The sequence below is a fragment of the Engraulis encrasicolus genome, chromosome 5 (genome assembly GCF_034702125.1).
Source record: "Engraulis encrasicolus isolate BLACKSEA-1 chromosome 5, IST_EnEncr_1.0, whole genome shotgun sequence".
Taxonomy (NCBI): Eukaryota; Metazoa; Chordata; class Actinopteri; order Clupeiformes; family Engraulidae; genus Engraulis; species Engraulis encrasicolus.
In genome coordinates, this window is record NC_085861.1 from 47,701,222 (window position 1) to 47,721,221 (window position 20,000).

Here is a 20,000-nt window from a genome sequence, read left to right on the forward strand (position 1 = left end):
CGGCAACTGGAACGTGGTTAATGTTCTTTGATTTTTCCTTGACAAATTTAAACAGCAATTTCATCAGTTTTAACTAAGAAGCACAATAAAAACACATTTTGAATATGTATTAAAATGGACTGCTAGATGGTTACAATCCATGCAATGGTGGCAATGCTTTGACTTTTACTGTAGCAGGGCTGGACTGGTAATCTGGCATGCAGGGCATTTCCCTGGTGGGACGACAGTCTTCAGGGGCCGATGCTTTTGTTTGTTTTCAGCTGCAAGTAGGCCCGGGGGCATATTGGCGTATCACAGACTCTAAGCTTTACAGCAATACCTCGCACATGGGAATCTGATGATATCTGATGAATTTATGGCCTTCCTATTGAGTTCACTTGTTCACTGTGTTCAAGTAGAAAACAGAGAAGTCCACATTGAAAGTTTCTTTTGCCATGAAGTTACCCCTTTTAAAAATATTTTAGCTTTTAGATAAATCAATATTGTTTTACATATCACTGAATAGTTGAGTAGCTTCTTCAAGACCTCAACTCAAGCCCTCAACGTTGTGTGTGTGTGCGTATGTGTGTGTGCGTGTGTGTGTGTGTGTGTGTGTGTGTGTGCGCGTGTGTGTAGAGGTGAACTGACCATTCTTCTGTAGGCTGCAGAGAGCTCCACTAGAACATCCTCACTCAGAACATCCAACGCTCTAGAAGGCACACACAGACCAACACAATGAACATGCCAGATATTGCAACTTCAGAACATTTGAATTTTACTTAACTGTATAGCCTGTAAAATTGTGACCCGATGCTCAAAAACACGCAAATGCAAACACACGTAAAAAATGCACGAAAGCACTCACACACATCAACAAAACCATGTGCATGCAAGCACTGTACGAACTGGCGTGTGCACACACGTGCGCACACACACACACACACGCGCGCGCACACACACACACACATACACATACACGCACACGCACACGCACACAATGGAGGAAAGACTCCTCTCATCCTCACCTGGACTCTAGCAGGGCAGCCATGTTGAGCACGATGAACTGCTGGCAGGAGAGCTTGAGCTGGTCCGCATTATACATGGAGGCAAACTCAAGCAACTCTGCAGCATTCTTCAGGGTCACTACAGACACGGAGAGGAGAGAAGAGGACACCTATTAGCAAGCACACACGCACACACACACGCACACACACACGCGCACGCACACGCACGCACACTCGAACTGCATAATTGTGGGTGACCTTGGGCAGAGGATAGTTAAGAGTCACTTAAGGCCCCTACAGAGGAGAATACACCCTTATTCTGGTCTCATCTTCAAAGGTAACACGCATCATGACCCACGACCTTGCGACACACTTAAGAACGGGGACAGCTCCCGTGGGGTGGTAGGTGATAAATAGATGAGGAGAGAGGGGAGTTAAATAAGGAGGGATGGAGGGGAAAAAATTATACAGAGAGTTGAGATGAGAAGGTCATGGTCAAGGTCAATGCATCTCCTCATGAGGGAATGTTGCACTCCACGAGGAGTCCGGTAGTGGAAAAGCACTGACTGAGATGTAGGACCCCGATGGTTTTGAATTTGTGTGTGGGTGTTTTTAGCAGGACAGGAATTTTGCGAGGGCCATGGCCCTCGTGCCCTCCCACTTTGGCCTTGTGCACAGTGGCCTTGATACCTCTCTGACGCCTAATTGATTGAAATGCATTAAAATGCATGAAATTGCATCTAAGAAACACAAAATTTCTTGGGGGAGGACCCCCAACCCCCCCGGCCAAAAACATGTCCTCCTTATTGCTGGCACGAACATGGTCACACTACCCTTTACACAATCTTGTATTTTGCACTTCATTTGCTCTAAATTAACACCGGCCGGGCAGATGAGAAAATGGTTACATTTCAATTTGACTGCTAGAAAAAAAAAGTTTTCATTTACAGCCTTGGTGCCCTGGCTTTTGGCCTTTGTGCCCTTAAAAAATTGACAACTCAAAAGGCCCCTAAAATGACAAAATTCCAGGCCTGGTTTTTAGTTTTTTTTTTTTTCAGAGAACATGCAGTTGTTCTGTTGTGTTGCTCAATTTTGAGCCAGAAGTGACCGGAATCATTGTAGAGTGATAACGAAACTGTCTAAAGCCTGTTACCATTGCCAGCGATCTGTTTATGAACTCACGGCGCCATTACGAGTTTTCAATTTCCGGTTGCTCGTGTTGAATCATTCATATCTAAGAGGTCTATGGGCTAGAGGCCTAACAGGAACTAGCAAAGCAGAAATTCTGTGAGCACAACAATGTTACAATGGACGAGGTGGAATAAGGTGAATAGAGCGATAGATAAGGGACAGAGATGGAGGAGTGAAGGGTCAGAGTGGAGAAGAGGAGGGTGAGAAGGAGCAGGAGAATGAGAAAGAGGAGGAGGAAGAGGGGTCAACTTACGGTTCTCAGTAACGGCCACCTCACACATCTCCTTCAGCCGCGAGATGAGCAGCTGGTCAGCAACCACTAGGACGTTACACACAAACTCCACCTTCTGGGACTCTGAGGGAGAAAGAGGGAGAGAGAGAGAGAGAGAGAGAGAGAGAGAGAGAGAGAGAGAGAGAGAGAGAGAGAGAGAGAGAGAGAGAGAGAGAGAGAGAGAGAGAGAGAGAGAGAGAGAGAGCAACAGACAGACAGAAAAAAAAGTATTTGCATGTTATTTTCTGTACATGACACAAGGGCATCTAATTCATACAGGTTCATACATATTTTCTTGATAATTATACATGAGATATGTTACCTTTGACGGTTGGGGAGTCGTCTGTGTAGACATACTCCAGGATCACCTGCAGCACCTCAGAGCTGGTGGGCATATCTAGCGCAGTACAGCTGGTGGCCTGCAGAGGGCAGACAAACACATTACAACATTCACAGAGCTTTACATTAACATTGGGCTCATTTCAACACCTCCATTGCTGAGAGGACTTAATTTACATGATCTTGGCAAAGTGAAGCCTTGAAATACCTCAATCCAGGGGTTGCCCAGCATACGGTTGAAGTATTCTGAGAAAACACAGATACACAAATAAGGATATCAAACATGATGACACAAAAAACAAAATGTAAAATTGATGTCAAGAACGTACTGTATTTGCAAAACAAGCCTTTTTGTTTCTTCCCTTCATCACTTAATATTGAGTACAGGTTTAAATGTTTAATATGAAAATTCATATATGGAAAATTGCATTCTTATTATTAGCACTATTTTCACATCACATCTATTTAATACGTTTTATAAATAGTGCTCCAGATTTCCTCCATCAAGCACTAACTATGGTGGGAAAATGGGCTTGAAAACTATTCGACTAGATCACAATTAAGAGTGTCAGATAATTCTACCCTTTCATTATCAAGGTATCACTGAAAATAAAAACTAGGATGACACTTTGGTTCAAAGTTGTGATATTTCTCAGGTCTAGCGGCGTTTGGCTTACCCAGGCGGGCACACAGGACGCACTTGTGACACGGGAATTCCTTCCCGTCCTCAGCTCGGAGTGTGACATCACACAGGTAGGTGCTGTGAACGGAGAGGTGGGGAATTAATATTCAAACTTGATCAAACTGTTGAGCAAAGGAGAGCATACTCTGCACTTTTGGGATTGACACTTCTTTGCAATCAGCACAGGACGAGGCATAAAATAAAAACTGAAAAAATATTCTGATGTAGAACTGCTGATTTCCTGATTTTATTAATTTAAATTCTTTAGCACTGCGTTGAGCACAGAGAGCACTGATGATGGCAACAGCCTGAAACGTCTGCTCTGACAAAAATAAAATAACTCCTTGTGCTTGACCTTAGTGTCTCGTTAAGTGTGCGAACCTGCTCCAACTTTGTACTTTACTTTTTTTGAGTCCACGCACCTACTTATTTTTTTAAACATCTAGAGCGCAACAATACCCTTGTCTATTGTCTGTTAACTATCAAACTTTTATTCACTGAGCCTGGTATGCACAAGGAAATTAGGCTACAAAGGGTATCAAGAAGCAGCATTTCTAGTCAAATGAATATGATTGACAATACATCCAGCATGCCCAGCATGTTTGTGAATAGCAAGTGTCAAATAACAAAACCTGTGTTATATACCATCAAAGAGGCGTTGCTGAATGCTGTACCAACAGGCAGGATTGCCTTTCATTTTCACTCTTCAATGCCAATCCAATGCCAATGTGCAGACACGCCAGAACTCCTGCTGCCTTTGATATAATAACATCAACTAAAATTTCGTCCAGGTTCACAACGGGTGCCTGTCTTTGTCAAATACAGAGTACAGCCACAGGAGGCACGTAAATTGGCGACATAATTCGATGTCTAGTCTAAACTGTCAGAGGTCGAGTGGGCTTAGAACAGCGTTCTCACACACACACACACACCCACAGTATGAGCATGATGGTGGCATTTTCAGGGGTGGGGATGAGGCATCCTTGAAAGGTCACTTGTGTCAAAGTTGGAGCCGCTGACTACAGCGGACAGCTCCACTGAGAAGGCCTCACTGAGAGACAGCCCAGCCAGGACGCCTAGCCACAGGGAACAGCACCCAAGAGCCGCCTCTACAATGTCTAATTACAAAATCTCCCTCTCTCCCATAGTCTCCATGCTTTTCAATCCTACTATGCTGGGTTTTTTTTATTTATTTTTTTTAAAAGATATTTTTTTATGAGCTTTTTGTGCCTTTATTTCCAATAGTACAGTGAAGAAAGACAGGAAATGAGTGGGGAGAGAGAGATGGGGAAAGATTGGGAAATGTCCTCAGTGTCTGAATCGAACCCACGTCCCCCGGTGTAATGGTACGGCACCTTAGCCCACTAAGCCATAGCACTCTCCAACTCTGTTGTTTTTAATCATCCTATTATGTTGTAAACTGCTGACCCCAGCACAGAGCTGTTCAGAGGAGCCTGCGTGTGAAGATGGCCAGGATGGTTAGTCGCAGCAGGGAGCCGAGAGCTAAGTTAAAAGGACAGCTCTGCCATATTACATTGCCAACTGTCCTGCTGCGTTTTTGTCGCAATACTGTCTGTGAACTGTCTGTCATCCTCTTTGAAGATGAGATTTTGAATCTAAAAATAATTCATTATTTTAATTCTTTTTATTAAGTCTAGGATTTCCAGTTTGATTTCAAGATTCAAGATTTTATTTGTCATGTGCTTTCTTGTGCTGGCACAATTGTCAGTGAAATGAAAGTTGCAACTGCTCTCTGTTGTGTAGTTGTAAGTAAGGGTTAACGTTCGGCGAGAAGGTCGCTACCGTGGAATAGCAGCACGACAGAGAGAATCTTTAGACCCCGACGCGGAGCGGAGGGGTCTTGTTCTCTCTGAAGTGCTGCTATTCCACAAAGCGACCGACTCGCCGAAAGTTAACCCGCTTATTATATGGATATACTTAAATGATTGACACATGCGGGGACATTTCTTTAGACATATTTAATGTTAAGATTGTTGCTGCGCAAAACAAAACATTGCCGTTGTGGAACACCGCTAGGCAACAGCTAGGTAGGCTAGCCAGGACAACAGGTGTTGTCTATCACAGCAGCTGATTAGAGTGACAAAAGACCGGACCCCCTGCGGAGTGATATGAAACATTCGCTTTAGCCACTGACTTGTATACAAGCCAGTGGCTTTAGCAGTGAACGTCTTGTTGCCATTGACAGCGGTAGCCAGGACAACGGGTGCTGTCTATCACAGCAGCTGATTAGAGTCTTGTTGAAAAGTCGCTTTAGCAGTGAAAAGTCTTGTTGCCATTGACAGCGGTCTGTTATAGACCAACCCGTCCGTTATCGAAAAATAACAGACGTCCGAACGTTGGGGAGCCCCGTTGAAATGAATGGAGCATTCGACAGATGACGTCACAACCATATAATAATAATAAATAACAGAATGGGGGAAAATAATGATAATAAAAGAAAGAGTTGGCCTTTAGAGAATTTAAAAAGCAGATGGCTTGAGGGAAGAAACTCTTGCGCAATCTCTCGGTCATGTATTGTCTAGGACGTAGTCGCTTCCCTAAGGGCAGCCTTTGAAACATGAAATGGTTAGGATGGAAGGTGTCTTTCATCATCCTTCAAGATCACTTCATAATCCTGCAACTGTCAATTGTTTTTGTTGAATAATGCTGAAAACATGGCACAGGCTGAAAAAAGACGACCAAGGCAGCTCAACAAATTAAAACAAAAAAGTATAGGCCACAAGAAATCTTATAGGCTGTGTCACAACTTGGCATAGCATACAAAGTCTATGCAATGTTTTCTAAATGTCTTTTACATTAAATAAGCACGGGACCCCCATTTGTTGAAATTCATACTATCTGCACCACTTTTGCCATGTCTGAACCTTAACTCCCATTCAAGTGGTTTCCAGAAGATGTTTATACAGAGGTACCGTTTAGCCTAACCCTTTTCTGTAACAGTTACGTCATTTCTGCAGTCTAAAAGAACTATACAAGTGTAACATTAAGTCATTTAGATGGGCAATTTCTACAGCAGTGATGTCTCCATACTGTACATTAAACTAAAATAGTGTACACAAAAGAGTAACATTAGTTTTTTTCACTGGCACTTCCTTATAACGGTTCGGTCTACCATAGCCAACCAAAACATCCGCTTAGTTTGAACATTTGACATTCCATGGCTTGGCTTGTGTTGGCCTATCACAATCAATCATGTCTGGTTGTGAAATCAGCACAGCCCACTGCAGAGCAGTATGCACTATTGGCTGTAGCGCAGATATCAACAATCAAAAACAGGCGAGTGAGAGTGAGTTTGCTAACTGGAAGAGGTTGAACTAATATTGTGCTCCAGATCCAATTCAAACTAGTGGAGCATGGGACTTCTCTCACCTCCCACAAATTGGACTATAAAGGCTGCAACCATGGAAATACAATTTTAATGTCAATAAATTAACTATACACTTTATTTCTCTTCGTGTGTGGATGATTAGACAGCAATTTTAACTCAACATTTTCTTCAAATTATGGTGTGATATTGTGTCTACTTGAATTTAATGTTGCAGTCGAAGCAACCATTTGGGCACGTAAGACAATCAGAACCCCTTGCCAGAGACAGGAATTGTGGCAGTTGTTCTCTCTCTTCGGAACTCTGACTTCAACTGCCTGAAATGCAGTGAGTTGGGACCAGAAACAAGTCACATGTCTGACTAGTTTTGGATTGGGTCTGGAATGCAAAGTAAGACTTAGAGTAGAGAAGAGTCAGTTCTTGGATGAGATCCAGGGAAAGACAGAGGAAAGAGTTGAATGTGGGGGGGAAAAAAGTAAAACTGTGACTGTGGCTCTATGCACACATGGCATCTTTGTTTCAACTCTGACACATAATGAAGGTATTTGTTTCCTTGGCAACAATGTTAAGATATTTTTTTTTACCAGAGGTGGATGGCAAATAATTAAAGTGGAAGAAATAAATCAGATGAAAAAAATGCGGTGTCTTCAAACTGTGCAATGGACTGAGCAGTGATGATGATATGGATGGACTACCACACAGAGTTGACTAGCTGTTTGGCATTGTGGTCAGAATGCATATTTGGTTTCCGTGATACTTCAGTTTGAAATGACTGCAAACAAAAAACAAATGGTGATGATTTGACACCCACCCCTTCCTCTGGTTGAATTTTGGTCTGCTGCCCGTCTTCTTGGTTGCCACGGTGACTGTGCCGTTCTCAAACTTCACCCCTTCCAACCTGAAAACCACAACAACAACAACGAGATGCACATTCAACATCTGGCTCACTCAGCAAAGTTGAAAAGCATCTCCAGATAAATGTCCATAACCACACATTTCGGAACAAGATTTGATTAAAAAATGTAATAAGCACCCTTCGTTGAAGTGTAACGCTGGCCTTCAGTTTCTTTGAATGACAGCATTCTTGGTGGCTTTAAGTGACAGCATTCCCCAGCTATTCTTTGTGTAGAGTCTAGACCCGACCGCATATTTGTTTCCCCCCTCATAAACCCTGCCAAGCCTGAAATCAGGCACGGTGCCTGCATAGTTCTACCATCAGCCAGGAGCAGGCTGCAGATGGATAGCTGTGTGGACAGTAAACAGCCATTATCAATGGGCCATTTAGCGTGATGAGCATTTGAGAGCGGCCGAGATCACATTTCATTATACTGGCCCATAGGGAGGGCATCATCAGTCATCCTGGTGTTGCAGACCTGTGGTGAGTCAAGGCCTTCACTGCTGCTTTCAGGGGGACTGTAAAGCTCCCACTGACCACATGAAATCCCAGCACTTTTTTTTGAAGTATTAGGAATTCTACACAAAATATCTTTTCGTAAACCTGTCACATAGATCTTCTTAAACTACTTCACCTACAATTTAAAGTTTAACAAGAAACTGATGAGATTATTATATCAATCCAGCAATACAGTTTCATTAACAATATCAAACGTATTATTTACTGTATGCAAATGAACACTTGAACATTTTCAATAAAAAAGTCACAGCCCCCAATGGTGATATAAAAAAAAATATTAAATGTGCCAAAGGCTGATTTCTCACATTTTAATATTCATTTACGACAGATTAATCGCCTTCTAGTACCCACAGCCCACCCACCATAGCAGCATATCACCCACCTGCTCGAGAGGCTCCCCAGGCCCAGTCTCTTGGCCAGCGCCTGCAGCATCTTCACTGGGTTCGTACCGGTACTACCTCCTCCACCACCACCACCATCACCCCCTCTGTTGCCCTTCCCTCCCCCCTTCTTGCCCGCCTTGTTGCCCTTCCCCTTGTTGGTGGAGTTGGCCTTCTCCTTATTGGCATCCTTGTTGTTGTAATCTCCCTCCGTGTGGACGGGGGGCGGTAGCGAGCGGTAGACCTCCAGGGCCGAGCGTCCGCGCAGGCTGTCCCCCAGGCCCAGCTCCTGCAGGCTGTGGATGAGCTGCTCCTGCTGCTGCTGCTTGGCGTCCATCTTGGCCTTCAGCAGGGCGCCAGGGCGCGGCACGCTGGGTCTGGAGCCGTGCGTCAGCATCTCACAGCTGTCGGCGTAGATGAACTGCAGCGCCTGCTCCAGGAGCTCGGGGGGAACCTTAATAATAACGATACAAATAATTATTGTTATTATAATCATACCTTTATTTGTATAGCACAATTCATACAAGACATGCAAGGTCAATGTACTTTAAGAGTTAGATTAAAAATTAAAAAAGATGGGATGATTAAGAAAAAACAAAACAAATATTTGCCAAAAGTTATCGATAGGGTATACAGAGTGGCTAGCTCAGAATATATGAAATCATAGAACAACAAAGTCAGAAAGTGGCATACTGTACAATTATAATAATCCTCATAAGAATGAGAAAACCACCTTCTCCAGGATGAGCAGGTCGCAGCCGGACGCGTCTTCACTGCGGCACACCTCCTCTTCCTCGTCCCAGTCGACGCCGTTGCCGCCCTCGCCGTTGTCCCCCTGTCCCTCCTCGCGGTAGAGCAGCTTCCGGAAGAAGTCGGAGCGCGTGGACAGGACGTACTTGTGCGCGGGGAAGGTGCGGTCGCCGGCCTGCAGCGTGACGTCGTGGATGCTGTCCGTCTCGTCCGCCTCGGAGCGCAGGCGCCGCAGGTGCTCCGAGAAGGTGGAGGAGGAGACGCTCGGGACCTCGTACAGACTGGCAGACAGACAGACAGAGGAGGAGTGGAAATGCTGAATATTATGGAATTATTCACAATCTAATCATTAATCATATTTGCAGACAAAAGATACAGTGTTTAATTTAAAAAAAAAGTGTACACTCTTAACCCAGTCAGATCTCACGCACTTGAGCTCCCTTTAATCCATGTTTATCTTTGTGACGTTTTGGACCACCACTGACCAAAACAGTCTGAGGAAGGGGCCGTGGTGGCCCAAAACGTTACGAAAATAAAAATGGATTAAAAAGGAGTGTGGTTCTTCCTTATCCTACATACACTCCTAACCCAGACATGGCCAGTATGAGAAAAAGCAGAAAGAAAAGTCACATTAAAAAAAGAGCAACGGGAGCTTGGTGTCGCAGACTTTTCTTTCAGTTTTTTCATGGTATTTTTGCTGGTCCTGCACCCAATCTTTTTGAGACGGATGTGCGTGTTTTTCTCTCTAAATACAGTATGAGAAAAAGCTCATCTCTTTCAAGCCACACATAGTCAGGTTGTAGTATACTGTATACTACACGGTTTAGGTGTTCAAAACAAAAGTGTGTGTGTTGTGCCTCTGTCCCTAGTCTTCTATCAAATTAAGTGTTTATGAGATAAGAAGTGCATGTTGTGTTTTCCTGGTTTTGAATAAGACTGCTAAAACAAGCAATTTGTTGAGTGAGGCATCTTGGTGTGCACCTAGTTTTGGATCAGACAGAATGAATTGAAATCAAGGAGTGTTCATGAAAAGTGAGTGAGTGAGTATTGCGTCTGTATGTACCTGGTCTCAGACTGCATTGAGCGATAAAAAACAGTGTGTGTGTGTGTGTGTGTGTGTGTAGAGGGAGGGAGTGTGTGTTGCGTCTCAAGTGTGTACCTGGTCTTGGGGTCGGACTGCAGCACGCCGAAGTTGCGTCCCTTGGAGTCGGTGGTGATGCTGACGGCGCGGTGCACATAGGGCAGCTTCTCCAGACGGATGCGCTCGTACACCCCTCCCCCCGCTTCCGAGTGGCCACACACCTCCACACAAGCTGGGTCTGACAAGGTGTGAAAGAAATAAAAATCAATAAAAACTATGTATAGAATGTATACAAACTCTCCAGTTTGTCACTGTGATCACACGATTACGGAGCCTTTCAAATGAGGTGTGGCAAAAAAAAAAATACTGGTACTCTGTAAGCACATGAAGTCCTGAGGAGAGAGTTACTGAGATTTTTTTCAAACCTTTGGGAAAAGGGGACGTTGAGTCGCAGTGACTCTTCTTCCGGGGAGAAGTCATGTGCACTACAAAAAGTTTCTGGTGCGTATGAGAGACCCTTCTGGGTTTTTTAGTGGCACATCATTGTAAGGGTTTCATACATGGCACGCAGGTTCTCTCCGTGAAATTTGATCTCAATTTAACCCATTATACTTGTGAGCAAGGGATAGTAGTGATGACAAAGGCCCCATAGGGAGCAGTGTAAGGGGACAGTATCATGCCCAGGGCACTTCATTCATGAGTTAATCCCTGTGGCTGTCCCTGTGTACAACTCTGGGGTGCATTTCTGGAAAGCGTAGTTGTTAGCAGTTAGCAACTTCGGTAGTTGCCAATGGGAAATTGCATTGCAAACTATGGTTTCGAGAAATACATCCCTGGAGAGTGAGCTAATGTAGTCTACACAGCATGTGTTCTGCAATAGTTATTACCGTATTAGCCCGAATATAAGACGATCCTGATTATAAGACGACCCCCCATTTTCAGGCTCATGTTTTGGGGAAAAAAGTTTTTTGAAGACTTAATTTTGTTTCACATTGGAAACTTTTCTCAAAATGCATTTTTTTATTTGTTGGAAAATCTGAGGCTTTTTACAAAGAACAAATTTCACAATATAATCTTCATGGAATTTCCATGATATAAGACCACAGATGGCTACTCATATCCTTTTCCTTTCTTTACTCACTTCACCTGTCAAGCGCCAATAGGCACAGGCTACAGCCGCCTGGGCCCGCCTGTTTAAAGTGCAACGCAACATAGCCTACACTCAGAGCATTAGTCTGTGCCAGCCAGGCAACCAGTAGAGATAGGCAATCTATTGTGCAATGCACAGATTTTGCAAAATGCTTAGTTGACAGCAATATCTAACCAGCAGCCGTCTCGCCAAATCGCCGTTCATTTTATGCATCCAAAGTTTTCCGTTGGACTGTAGAAACCGAGCGTGACCAAAGGCAGATTGACGCATTGCACTTGAAACCGATGCGCTGCCTATCAGAACCACGTTGACATTAGAAGTCCGATTGATATTCATTTCGTACCAAGGGTAAAACTCCTAGTGATTTTATATGAACAAGACAATCTCTTGCCCTAACCATTATTCTGTGTTGCTGCATCGTTGCGAGGCATATCGTCAAATGCACCGCTTGTCAAAGGCACCGCTTGTCAAAGGCGCAGCTGTCTCGCGCACACACAGATGACCATTGATTGGCTGATGACAGCATCCAAAACTTAGCCTACAGGTTGTTCGTCAAATCACCCTTCATTTCTTTATTTCTAGTGGTGTTGTCGGCTGACCAGAGAGAACGACCAAAGCTTTCCTGATGAGACTGTAAAACCAAACACAAATAAAAGCAGAGTAACGAGCCGCGATTGACTTGTGTTTTTCCCCTTGCACTGTCGTCCGCATCGCGTTGACATTGACAGTGCAACAGTCATAACGAAACAAGCATCTGCAAATTTGATATGGACAAAACAATCTCTTAACCCATCCATTATTGAGTTTTGTGGCATTGTTGTGAAGCATAGACTAATGGTATGGACTTCAGGTTAAGTGAATTTTTTTTTATTTATTTTTTTAGCCTACATTTTTCTCTAGCGCGCGGAAATAAGACGACCCCCCTTTTTAGAGCACTATTTTTAGAACAAAAACCACGTCTTATATTCGGGCCAATACGGTATTAACATATATTTTCTTGCTGAAGATCAACAGTAAACTATATGGCATGTTATGCCCTGCTTGTCTTAACCCGTGTGTATCTTACACAGCATGCTATTTATTCTCTGACGGTCTTGATGCCCTGCATGCTGTGTTTTTGTCCTGCTTCTCTTGCTGAGCTTTGTATATTTGTGTTGCCTGGTGTGGTGTGCCATTGTCCTGCTATTTCTCTGAGCTTTGCTTGTCTCGCTTGCATGTCTTGGTTACGTCCTGCATATTTTATGTTTGCATCGTTACGTCCTGCATGTTTTTACATCTTAATCTTTTATGTCTTGCTTTTTAGTGGATATGCTTTTATGCCTTGTTTTTTTTTTTTTTTTTTAGATGTCTGTTCTTGTCTGTATGCGTTTCCCGTGTAGAACATTTTGCCTTTTGCTGATTTCTTGGATAGGGCTCATTTGGAAAAGAGGCACCAGCCTCAATGTGACTACCCTAGTAAAATAAAGGAGAAATACATATGCACGTTCTGCATACTTTTTCTTTCCAGGGTTCTTAGCTGCTAACCCAGCTAATCTTTAAGATTAGCATTACAGTTTTTTGTAAGATAAGTGTGTATGTGTGTGAGTTCTACATACTTTTCTAGTCCGAGACCTATATAGGCCTAATTTCGAGTTTTCTGAACCGTTGTTGTAAGATAAGTTATATCAACCCCGTTCAACATGTGTTCTATGTACCCTTCTTGTCTGAGATCTTATGGTATCCTAAATAATTTGTGAGTTCTGTGATTAATTAGATTAACCCTTACAAAGTCTGTTCCACGTACCTCTCTTGTTCTTGTTAACAAATGAGATTAAGTTATATCAACTCTGCACAACATGTGTTATACTGTATGTACCTTAACCATCAGAGATATCAAAGTAGGCTATATACTTACTGTAACTTTCGTATTATGTGGGCCTTTGTTGTAAGATAAGTTACATCAACCCGTACAACATGTACGTTCTGTGTACCTTTCTTGTCTGAGATCTTGTAGTGGCCCATATAATTAGCAAGTTATGCAGATCATCGTGATAAGAAAACTTAAGTTACAGTATGTTAACCCGTCTAACGTGTGTTGTGTGTACCTTTCTTGTCTGAGATCTTCTTGTACTCCCCTAGCCACTGGCCGCTGAAGGCCTCTCCCTCCTGCGTGACGAACATCATGTTGCTCTTGTTGAGGGCAATGTCAGACATGAACACTTGGCGGCCGTACGCCCACCTGCACTGCCTTAGAGCCCCGCCCACAGAGCGCCAGCAGAACACCTGAGGTGAAGAGAGAGAGAGAAAGAGAGAGAGAAAGAAAGAAAGAAAGAAAGAAAGAAAGAGAGAGATGGAGAGAAGGGGAGGGAGCGATGAAACACAAAGCACAAAGACAGGAAAGAAAGAAAAAATGTTTACAGAGTGTCAAAGAAAGTTCAATATCGCTATATATGGTTATAAAAAAATACACCATACAAGGCTTAGGCTTAAGTATACGTTTAGCGCTGCAAGGTGTCGTTTCAGCTCTGCAGAGGGGACGTGATGTCTGTTTGTGTACAAGATCTGCCGCCACCCCCGCTGACAGTGTGTCTCCTTCAGTTGAGTCTAAACCAGGCTTTAGAGTTGTCTGAAATTATTGATGCTGGAGATTTCGTCTGTACAAAAAACCCAAACCACACTCACTCGGCCAGCTTCATCCAGGGCCAGGATAGCCACCTTCTCCCCCACATTCTCATTCAGGACCTGGGGGTCCACACGGTGATCCAGACTGCCGCCCGTAACCAGAATCTTCCTTATGTTCAATTGCCTAAATGGGAATAAAAATATACAATACATATTGAATTTTAAAAAATGACACTTATATGACAAATATAAGTAAGTCACAAAACCCTGTTCCTAATTCTTAACGAGACCTATAGGGGCTCTTTTTTGCATGTTCAGGCTGACAGAGAACAGTACCTATTCTCGCACCCAATCTCGAACCGACTCTTGTGTTCACGCCAAAGACTGTTCGGGAACTGGAAATATGGTTTGAGTTGCAAACTGAAAAATACTGGACTTTTCTCCGCAAATTGTGATAACATAGAGGTAAGCAGGTAATACAGGCTCGCATGCAGTAATGTGAACAGTCCGGTTCACGAGCCAGCTAATGTGGGTTTTTTTTTTGGCGGGGGGCTTTGCAAGCCTTTATTGGTGTTTTATATGACAGGACAGTGAAGCAGAGACAGGAAGTGAGTTGGGAAAGAGACGGGGAAGGGCCAGCAAAGGACCAGGGCCGGGAATCGAACCCGGGTCGGCCAAGCAGTAGACAAGTGCCCTACCATTAAGCCACGGTAGGGCCACAAGCCAGCTAATGTTAAGCACTTTGGTTCTGAATGCAACAGGTGCCGGAGCGGGTACCAGCATGGTTCTGGGCCAGCCTGAAAACAACATGCGACTCCGCTCACCTGGAGGCCAGCTTCTTGCACTGGTAGTCGGCCAGCAGGTAGACGTCGCCCTTCACCGTCACGCACACCGTGGCCCCGTTACTGGCCGCCACCATGGAGATGCTGATCTCCTTATGGTGCAGTGCCGACACCTGTCGCGGAGCCGTCACACACTTCTCACCGTTGGGATCCAGCAGGTAGCCTAGGGGTTAAAGGTCAAAGGTGAGAAATAGGCTTGTGTAGAACATCTGATGTAATAAACTGGTCTGAAAGGACTCTCGTTTAAAACTGGCCATGTTTTGATATGGATTGGTTTTTAGGCCAGTGATTCTCAAGCTGTGGGATGAGGCCCTATTCCAAGTTGGCCTTGAATTCATTTTCTAAAAATCAAAATCATATTTTTGTGTGTGTTGCTGATTTCTTTGAGTTTTATTGTTTATTGGGTAAGAGGTGGGCCCTATGTTTGCGAATATTCCAAAATTGGAAAAGGTTGTGATCACCTGTTTCAGGCCCTGTTGAAAATTGGTCCTTTCAGTGAAGACTGGACTAATCTGCAACACACCAACCCTGCTATTGTCCTCTAATGAGGGGGTATATCCTACCTCCCAGGACCTCTGTAATTCAAACTATGGTCTTGACGTACCGAGCTGTCCTCCGTTGAGTCCCACGGTGTAGACAGCGTCATGGGTCCACATGGCCGTGTGGAACCTTCCGGCAGCAATGCCGATCACATGCCTCCCCTTCAGAGCCTTACAGGACACCTGCGAGCGAAGACAGAGGAAACATCAGTTCTGTGCAGCAACCAAAGAGGCAATGCAGTGATACCCTAAAACAGTCTTCTCCAATGATCTTTTCTCAAGGGCCAAATTATGTAGCGCAAATGAGGCTGAGGGCCCAACCGTATGGCCACAGATAGCACACCTATATGTTTTCATTTGTTCCAATATCATGGTGGGCCAGATGTTTGCCATGCCCGGGCCGGACCTGGCCTGGCCCGAGGGCTGCCAATTGGAGATCACTGCCCTAAACCAGGGGTTTTCAATAGGTGAGGCGCGCCTCCCTAGGGGGGTGCCAAAGAGTCCCTGGGGAGGCGCGGGGAAACACGCCAATAAAGGTGCACTTTCTATAAATATCTGCAGTAGGCATTGTACCTGCTTGCATGCGTGTAATAGTAAGAAATGCATCCCGTTTCTACTACCACCACCACAACAGAAGTCAACAAAAAAGAGAAATCAGAAATGTTGGAACTATGACCTTGTATGTGATAATTCAACTCCTCTTTACTTTCTTAAAATAATATTCTAATTTCGGGTGGAAATTGCGCTATTTGGAAGTGAATTGGGAGCCAAGACAAGGCGAGCACTGGAGAACTGCCGTGTGCTTAACCCAATTTTTATTCTTGAAGAGTAACTTTGTAACTGTGCAATCTGTGAGCGAGTGAGAGCGGGGGGAGAGAGAGGAAAAGATGAGGCAAAGCGCAGGTAGGAGTAAGTTAGGCTAGTTTGCAAACGTCGGAGGAAATTCGGTGCAGTATGCCTTGGAGGCATGACGCGTCGGCAAAGCGAAGTTAAGTTTGAAACAATATTGTCCAACTTTTAGTAACAGGACAGCAGCGTGCAGGTGAATAAGCTAAAAAATAAGTTCAGTAACACAGTAACATGACGAGGAGCCTGACCCCACAGTAACCCACAGTCACAGATAGGCCTATATGGGACACGGGCCCATGTGCAGACACACAGTAGGCCTACTTACATACTTCACACTCTGAACTCTGAAACGCTTTGGTGTGCGATGTGGGTGGGTTGTGTTTTTTCTTTTTTTTTTGGGGGGGGGGGGGGGGGGGGGGGGTTGATTGTCTTCACCTACTCAAAGGGGAGGCTCACAGTCAGTGAAATTGAAAACCCCTGCCCTAAACCATAAGTAGTATGTACTGTATGTATGTATGTATGTATGTATGTATGTATGTATGTATGTATGTATGTATGTATGTATGTACAGTATGTATGTATGAAGTTCATTATGTCTTGAAGTTATATTAACTGTTGAAGTTCTTTTGTTTCAGACATTTCGACGGTCGAAACTATTAACTTAACTTACGATAAACTTTTACATGTCTGAAACAAAAGAGCTTGAACAGTTGACACAAGTAGTATGGCTTTCAACGTCATGCTCCATCACCACCCTTGTGTGACTGTGCCCTGTGCTTACGTGTTTGGGCACGAGGCTGGAGGTGGGCGGTGGGTTGAGGCCCAGCTGGTGGAAGCGGTTGAGGCCGAAGGAGTAGACACTGCCGTCCTCCGACAACACGGCCGTGTGGTCACGCGCCGCCGCCACCTGGCACACGTACACGCCCAGCAGGCCCTCCACCATCCGCGGCACCTGGGGAGAGGAGACGGAGAGAGGAAGAGGAGGAGGAGAGGGAAGGAGTAGGAGGAAGAGGAGGGAGAGAGGAGGGGAGAGGAAGAGGAGGGGGAGAGGGAAGGAGTAGGAGGGAGAGGAGAGAGGAAGAGGAGGGGGAGAGGGGAGGAGAGGAAGAGGAGGGGGAGAGTAGAGGAGAGGAGGAGGAAGAGGAGGGAGAGAGAAAGAAGAGGAGGAGAGGAGGGAGAGAGGAGAAGGAGAGAGGAAGAGGAGGGGGAGAGGGGAGGAGGAGAGGAAGAGGAGGGGGAGAGTAGAGGAGAGGAGGAAGAGAGAGAGGAGGAGAGGAGGGAGAGGAGAGGAAGAGGAGGAGGAGAGGAGGGATAGATGAAGATGAAGAGGGGGAGGAGAGGAGGGATAGAGGAGGAGGGGAAAGGAGGAGGAGAGGAAAAGCAGAGGAAGAGGGTGAGGAGAGGAGGGGGAGAGGAGGCGGGAGGGGAGAGGAAAGGTGGCATGGGTGTTGGGTGTTGGGATGGCGAGTGTGCGGAAGGTGCAGGATGGAGGGTGGCAGCGGTAGAGGTGGAAGAGGTGAGGTAGGGGGTAGAATGGAGTACAAGTGGACAATAGAGAGGGTGTGTGGGGGGGCAGGGGGTACAGGAGGGTGGAAGGGCAATTGGGATGTGCAGTGGTGGGGAGAGGGGTGCAAAAGGCAGGAAGAAGTTGACGAGGGATGGTGGTATGGGTTGAAAAGGTGGGCGTGGGAGTAGAAAGACCAGACAAATGCAGGTAAGACTCACAGGTAAGGTTTGATTGGGCAACAGTTGTTTTGCATGAGCAGTGCATAAGCAGGGCAGAGGGCAAATATGACGCATAGAGAGGGTGAAGGCAACATAACAAGGAAGGACTGGAACGGATGCACAGACACGGCTACACACACACACGGCTACACACACACACACACACACACACACACACACACACACACACACACACACACACACACACACACACACACACACACACACACACACACACACACACACACACACACACACACACACACACACACACACAGTTCAAGCCCATTTGGACAGGTGAAGTTTAATAAAGTGACAACTGGCATACAAGGGGAATGTGTATAAAACAGGAGTGGAACAGGCATACACTAAACAACGGCTACGTTTACATGAGACATTTAATTCAGAATAAATGTCATGTAAACACTTCACAATTCAGAAATTGTATGAAGGATCAAAGTAAACTATTTAATTCTGACAGAACTATTTAATTCTGAATTACTAATTCGGAATTAAAAACGTCATGTAAACCAATGTAGCCAATGTTGCAGAACTGAACAGAAAAATCTACAAAAGGTGTTTAACACCTAAAACACAGTTTCACACACACAGACACAGACAGACAGACAGACAGACAGACACACACACACGTTAGAGAGTCCGGTAACCCACCAGGTAGGTTTGCTCGTCGCCGTGCCCCAGGCGTCCTCCCTGGCCGTGGCCACAGGTGAACACCTTACCCGTCTGAGACAGGAACACTGAGTGGAACTTGCACAGCACCACCTGCAAAACACACACACACACACACACGCGCATGCACACGCGCATGCACACGCGCACACAGACGCACACACACTTAATGACTCATACGCAGAAACATTCAGAGATGCCAAGGGCCTATTAATTTTTATCACACACACATTCGCCTGTGGAAATGTCACAGTCACACACACACACACACACACACACACACACACACACACACACACACACACACACACACACACACACACACACACACACACACACACACACACACACACACACACACACACACACACACACACACACACACACAATACAGTACACCCACCCAAGGGCCTGATAAAGGTTGAGAAAAGCTGATGCATATAAACCAACAGAGAGCAGAACGCCCCCTCCACCATCAGACACACAAATCCGCATACACTGAATCCGATTGGTGGACACACACACACACACTTCAGGTACCTTTAGTCTAGACAGAATAATAAAAAAATACTAAAATATAAATAGATCTTGGTTGCTTCCAGGGAACAAAACTGGCCATCATTCCCTCTCCTTTCCAAAAAGTAATAACAAGTAGTCATTAGGGCAGTAACGATATTGTATCGAACCGAGAAATCGTGATACACAGAGTCACAATACTGCATCGTGATACAAGGAGGCAGTATCGTGATACGCCCTTTTAAAGTTTTGTTACCCATTAGCCCAGAAAACAACCACATGATATGAAGTGATAGTGCTTCCAAGCTTCAAATTTTCAACTTTTTAAATTTATTAGTTAGCGTGTTGTCAGTTTTATTAATAGTTTTATTTTATAATGTTGGCTAATGTGAAATCGTGGGGTGTATCGAACCGTAGGTCATAAATCGTGATACGAACCGAATCGTGAGTTGAGTGTATCGTTACAGCCCTAGTAGTCATAAAAAACGAAATTCAGACCCACAACTGTGGTGTCCACTGCACTCTGTATGAACCACACGAGCAATCCACAACAGCAGGGAAGCTGCAGTAACATCAACAGAGATCTCTCTCTCTCTCTCTCTCTCTCTCTCTCTCTCTCTCTCTCTCTCTCTCTCTCTCTCTCTCTCTCTC

General features: G+C 44.8%; 1 protein-coding gene across 2 annotated transcripts in view; it reads right to left on the reverse strand.

Annotated features, from left to right (window-relative positions):
• Positions 1-20,000, reverse strand: part of ibtk (inhibitor of Bruton agammaglobulinemia tyrosine kinase) — a 41,121-nt gene that overhangs the window by 11,266 nt on the left and 9,855 nt on the right. For both annotated transcript variants that reach the window (XM_063199604.1, XM_063199602.1), the window contains exons 5-20: positions 18,816-18,926; positions 17,200-17,370; positions 15,635-15,752; positions 15,013-15,193; positions 14,249-14,372; positions 13,672-13,849; positions 10,516-10,675; positions 9,340-9,637; positions 8,609-9,060; positions 7,624-7,710; positions 3,462-3,544; positions 2,993-3,030; positions 2,768-2,864; positions 2,428-2,529; positions 1,005-1,122; positions 628-688 (exon numbers count right to left, since the gene is read on the reverse strand). In XM_063199604.1, coding sequence (XP_063055674.1) covers positions 628-688; positions 1,005-1,122; positions 2,428-2,529; positions 2,768-2,864; positions 2,993-3,030; positions 3,462-3,544; positions 7,624-7,710; positions 8,609-9,060; positions 9,340-9,637; positions 10,516-10,675; positions 13,672-13,849; positions 14,249-14,372; positions 15,013-15,193; positions 15,635-15,752; positions 17,200-17,370; positions 18,816-18,926 — 2,379 coding nt within the window. The remainder of the gene's footprint in view (positions 1-627; positions 689-1,004; positions 1,123-2,427; positions 2,530-2,767; positions 2,865-2,992; positions 3,031-3,461; positions 3,545-7,623; positions 7,711-8,608; positions 9,061-9,339; positions 9,638-10,515; positions 10,676-13,671; positions 13,850-14,248; positions 14,373-15,012; positions 15,194-15,634; positions 15,753-17,199; positions 17,371-18,815; positions 18,927-20,000) is intronic.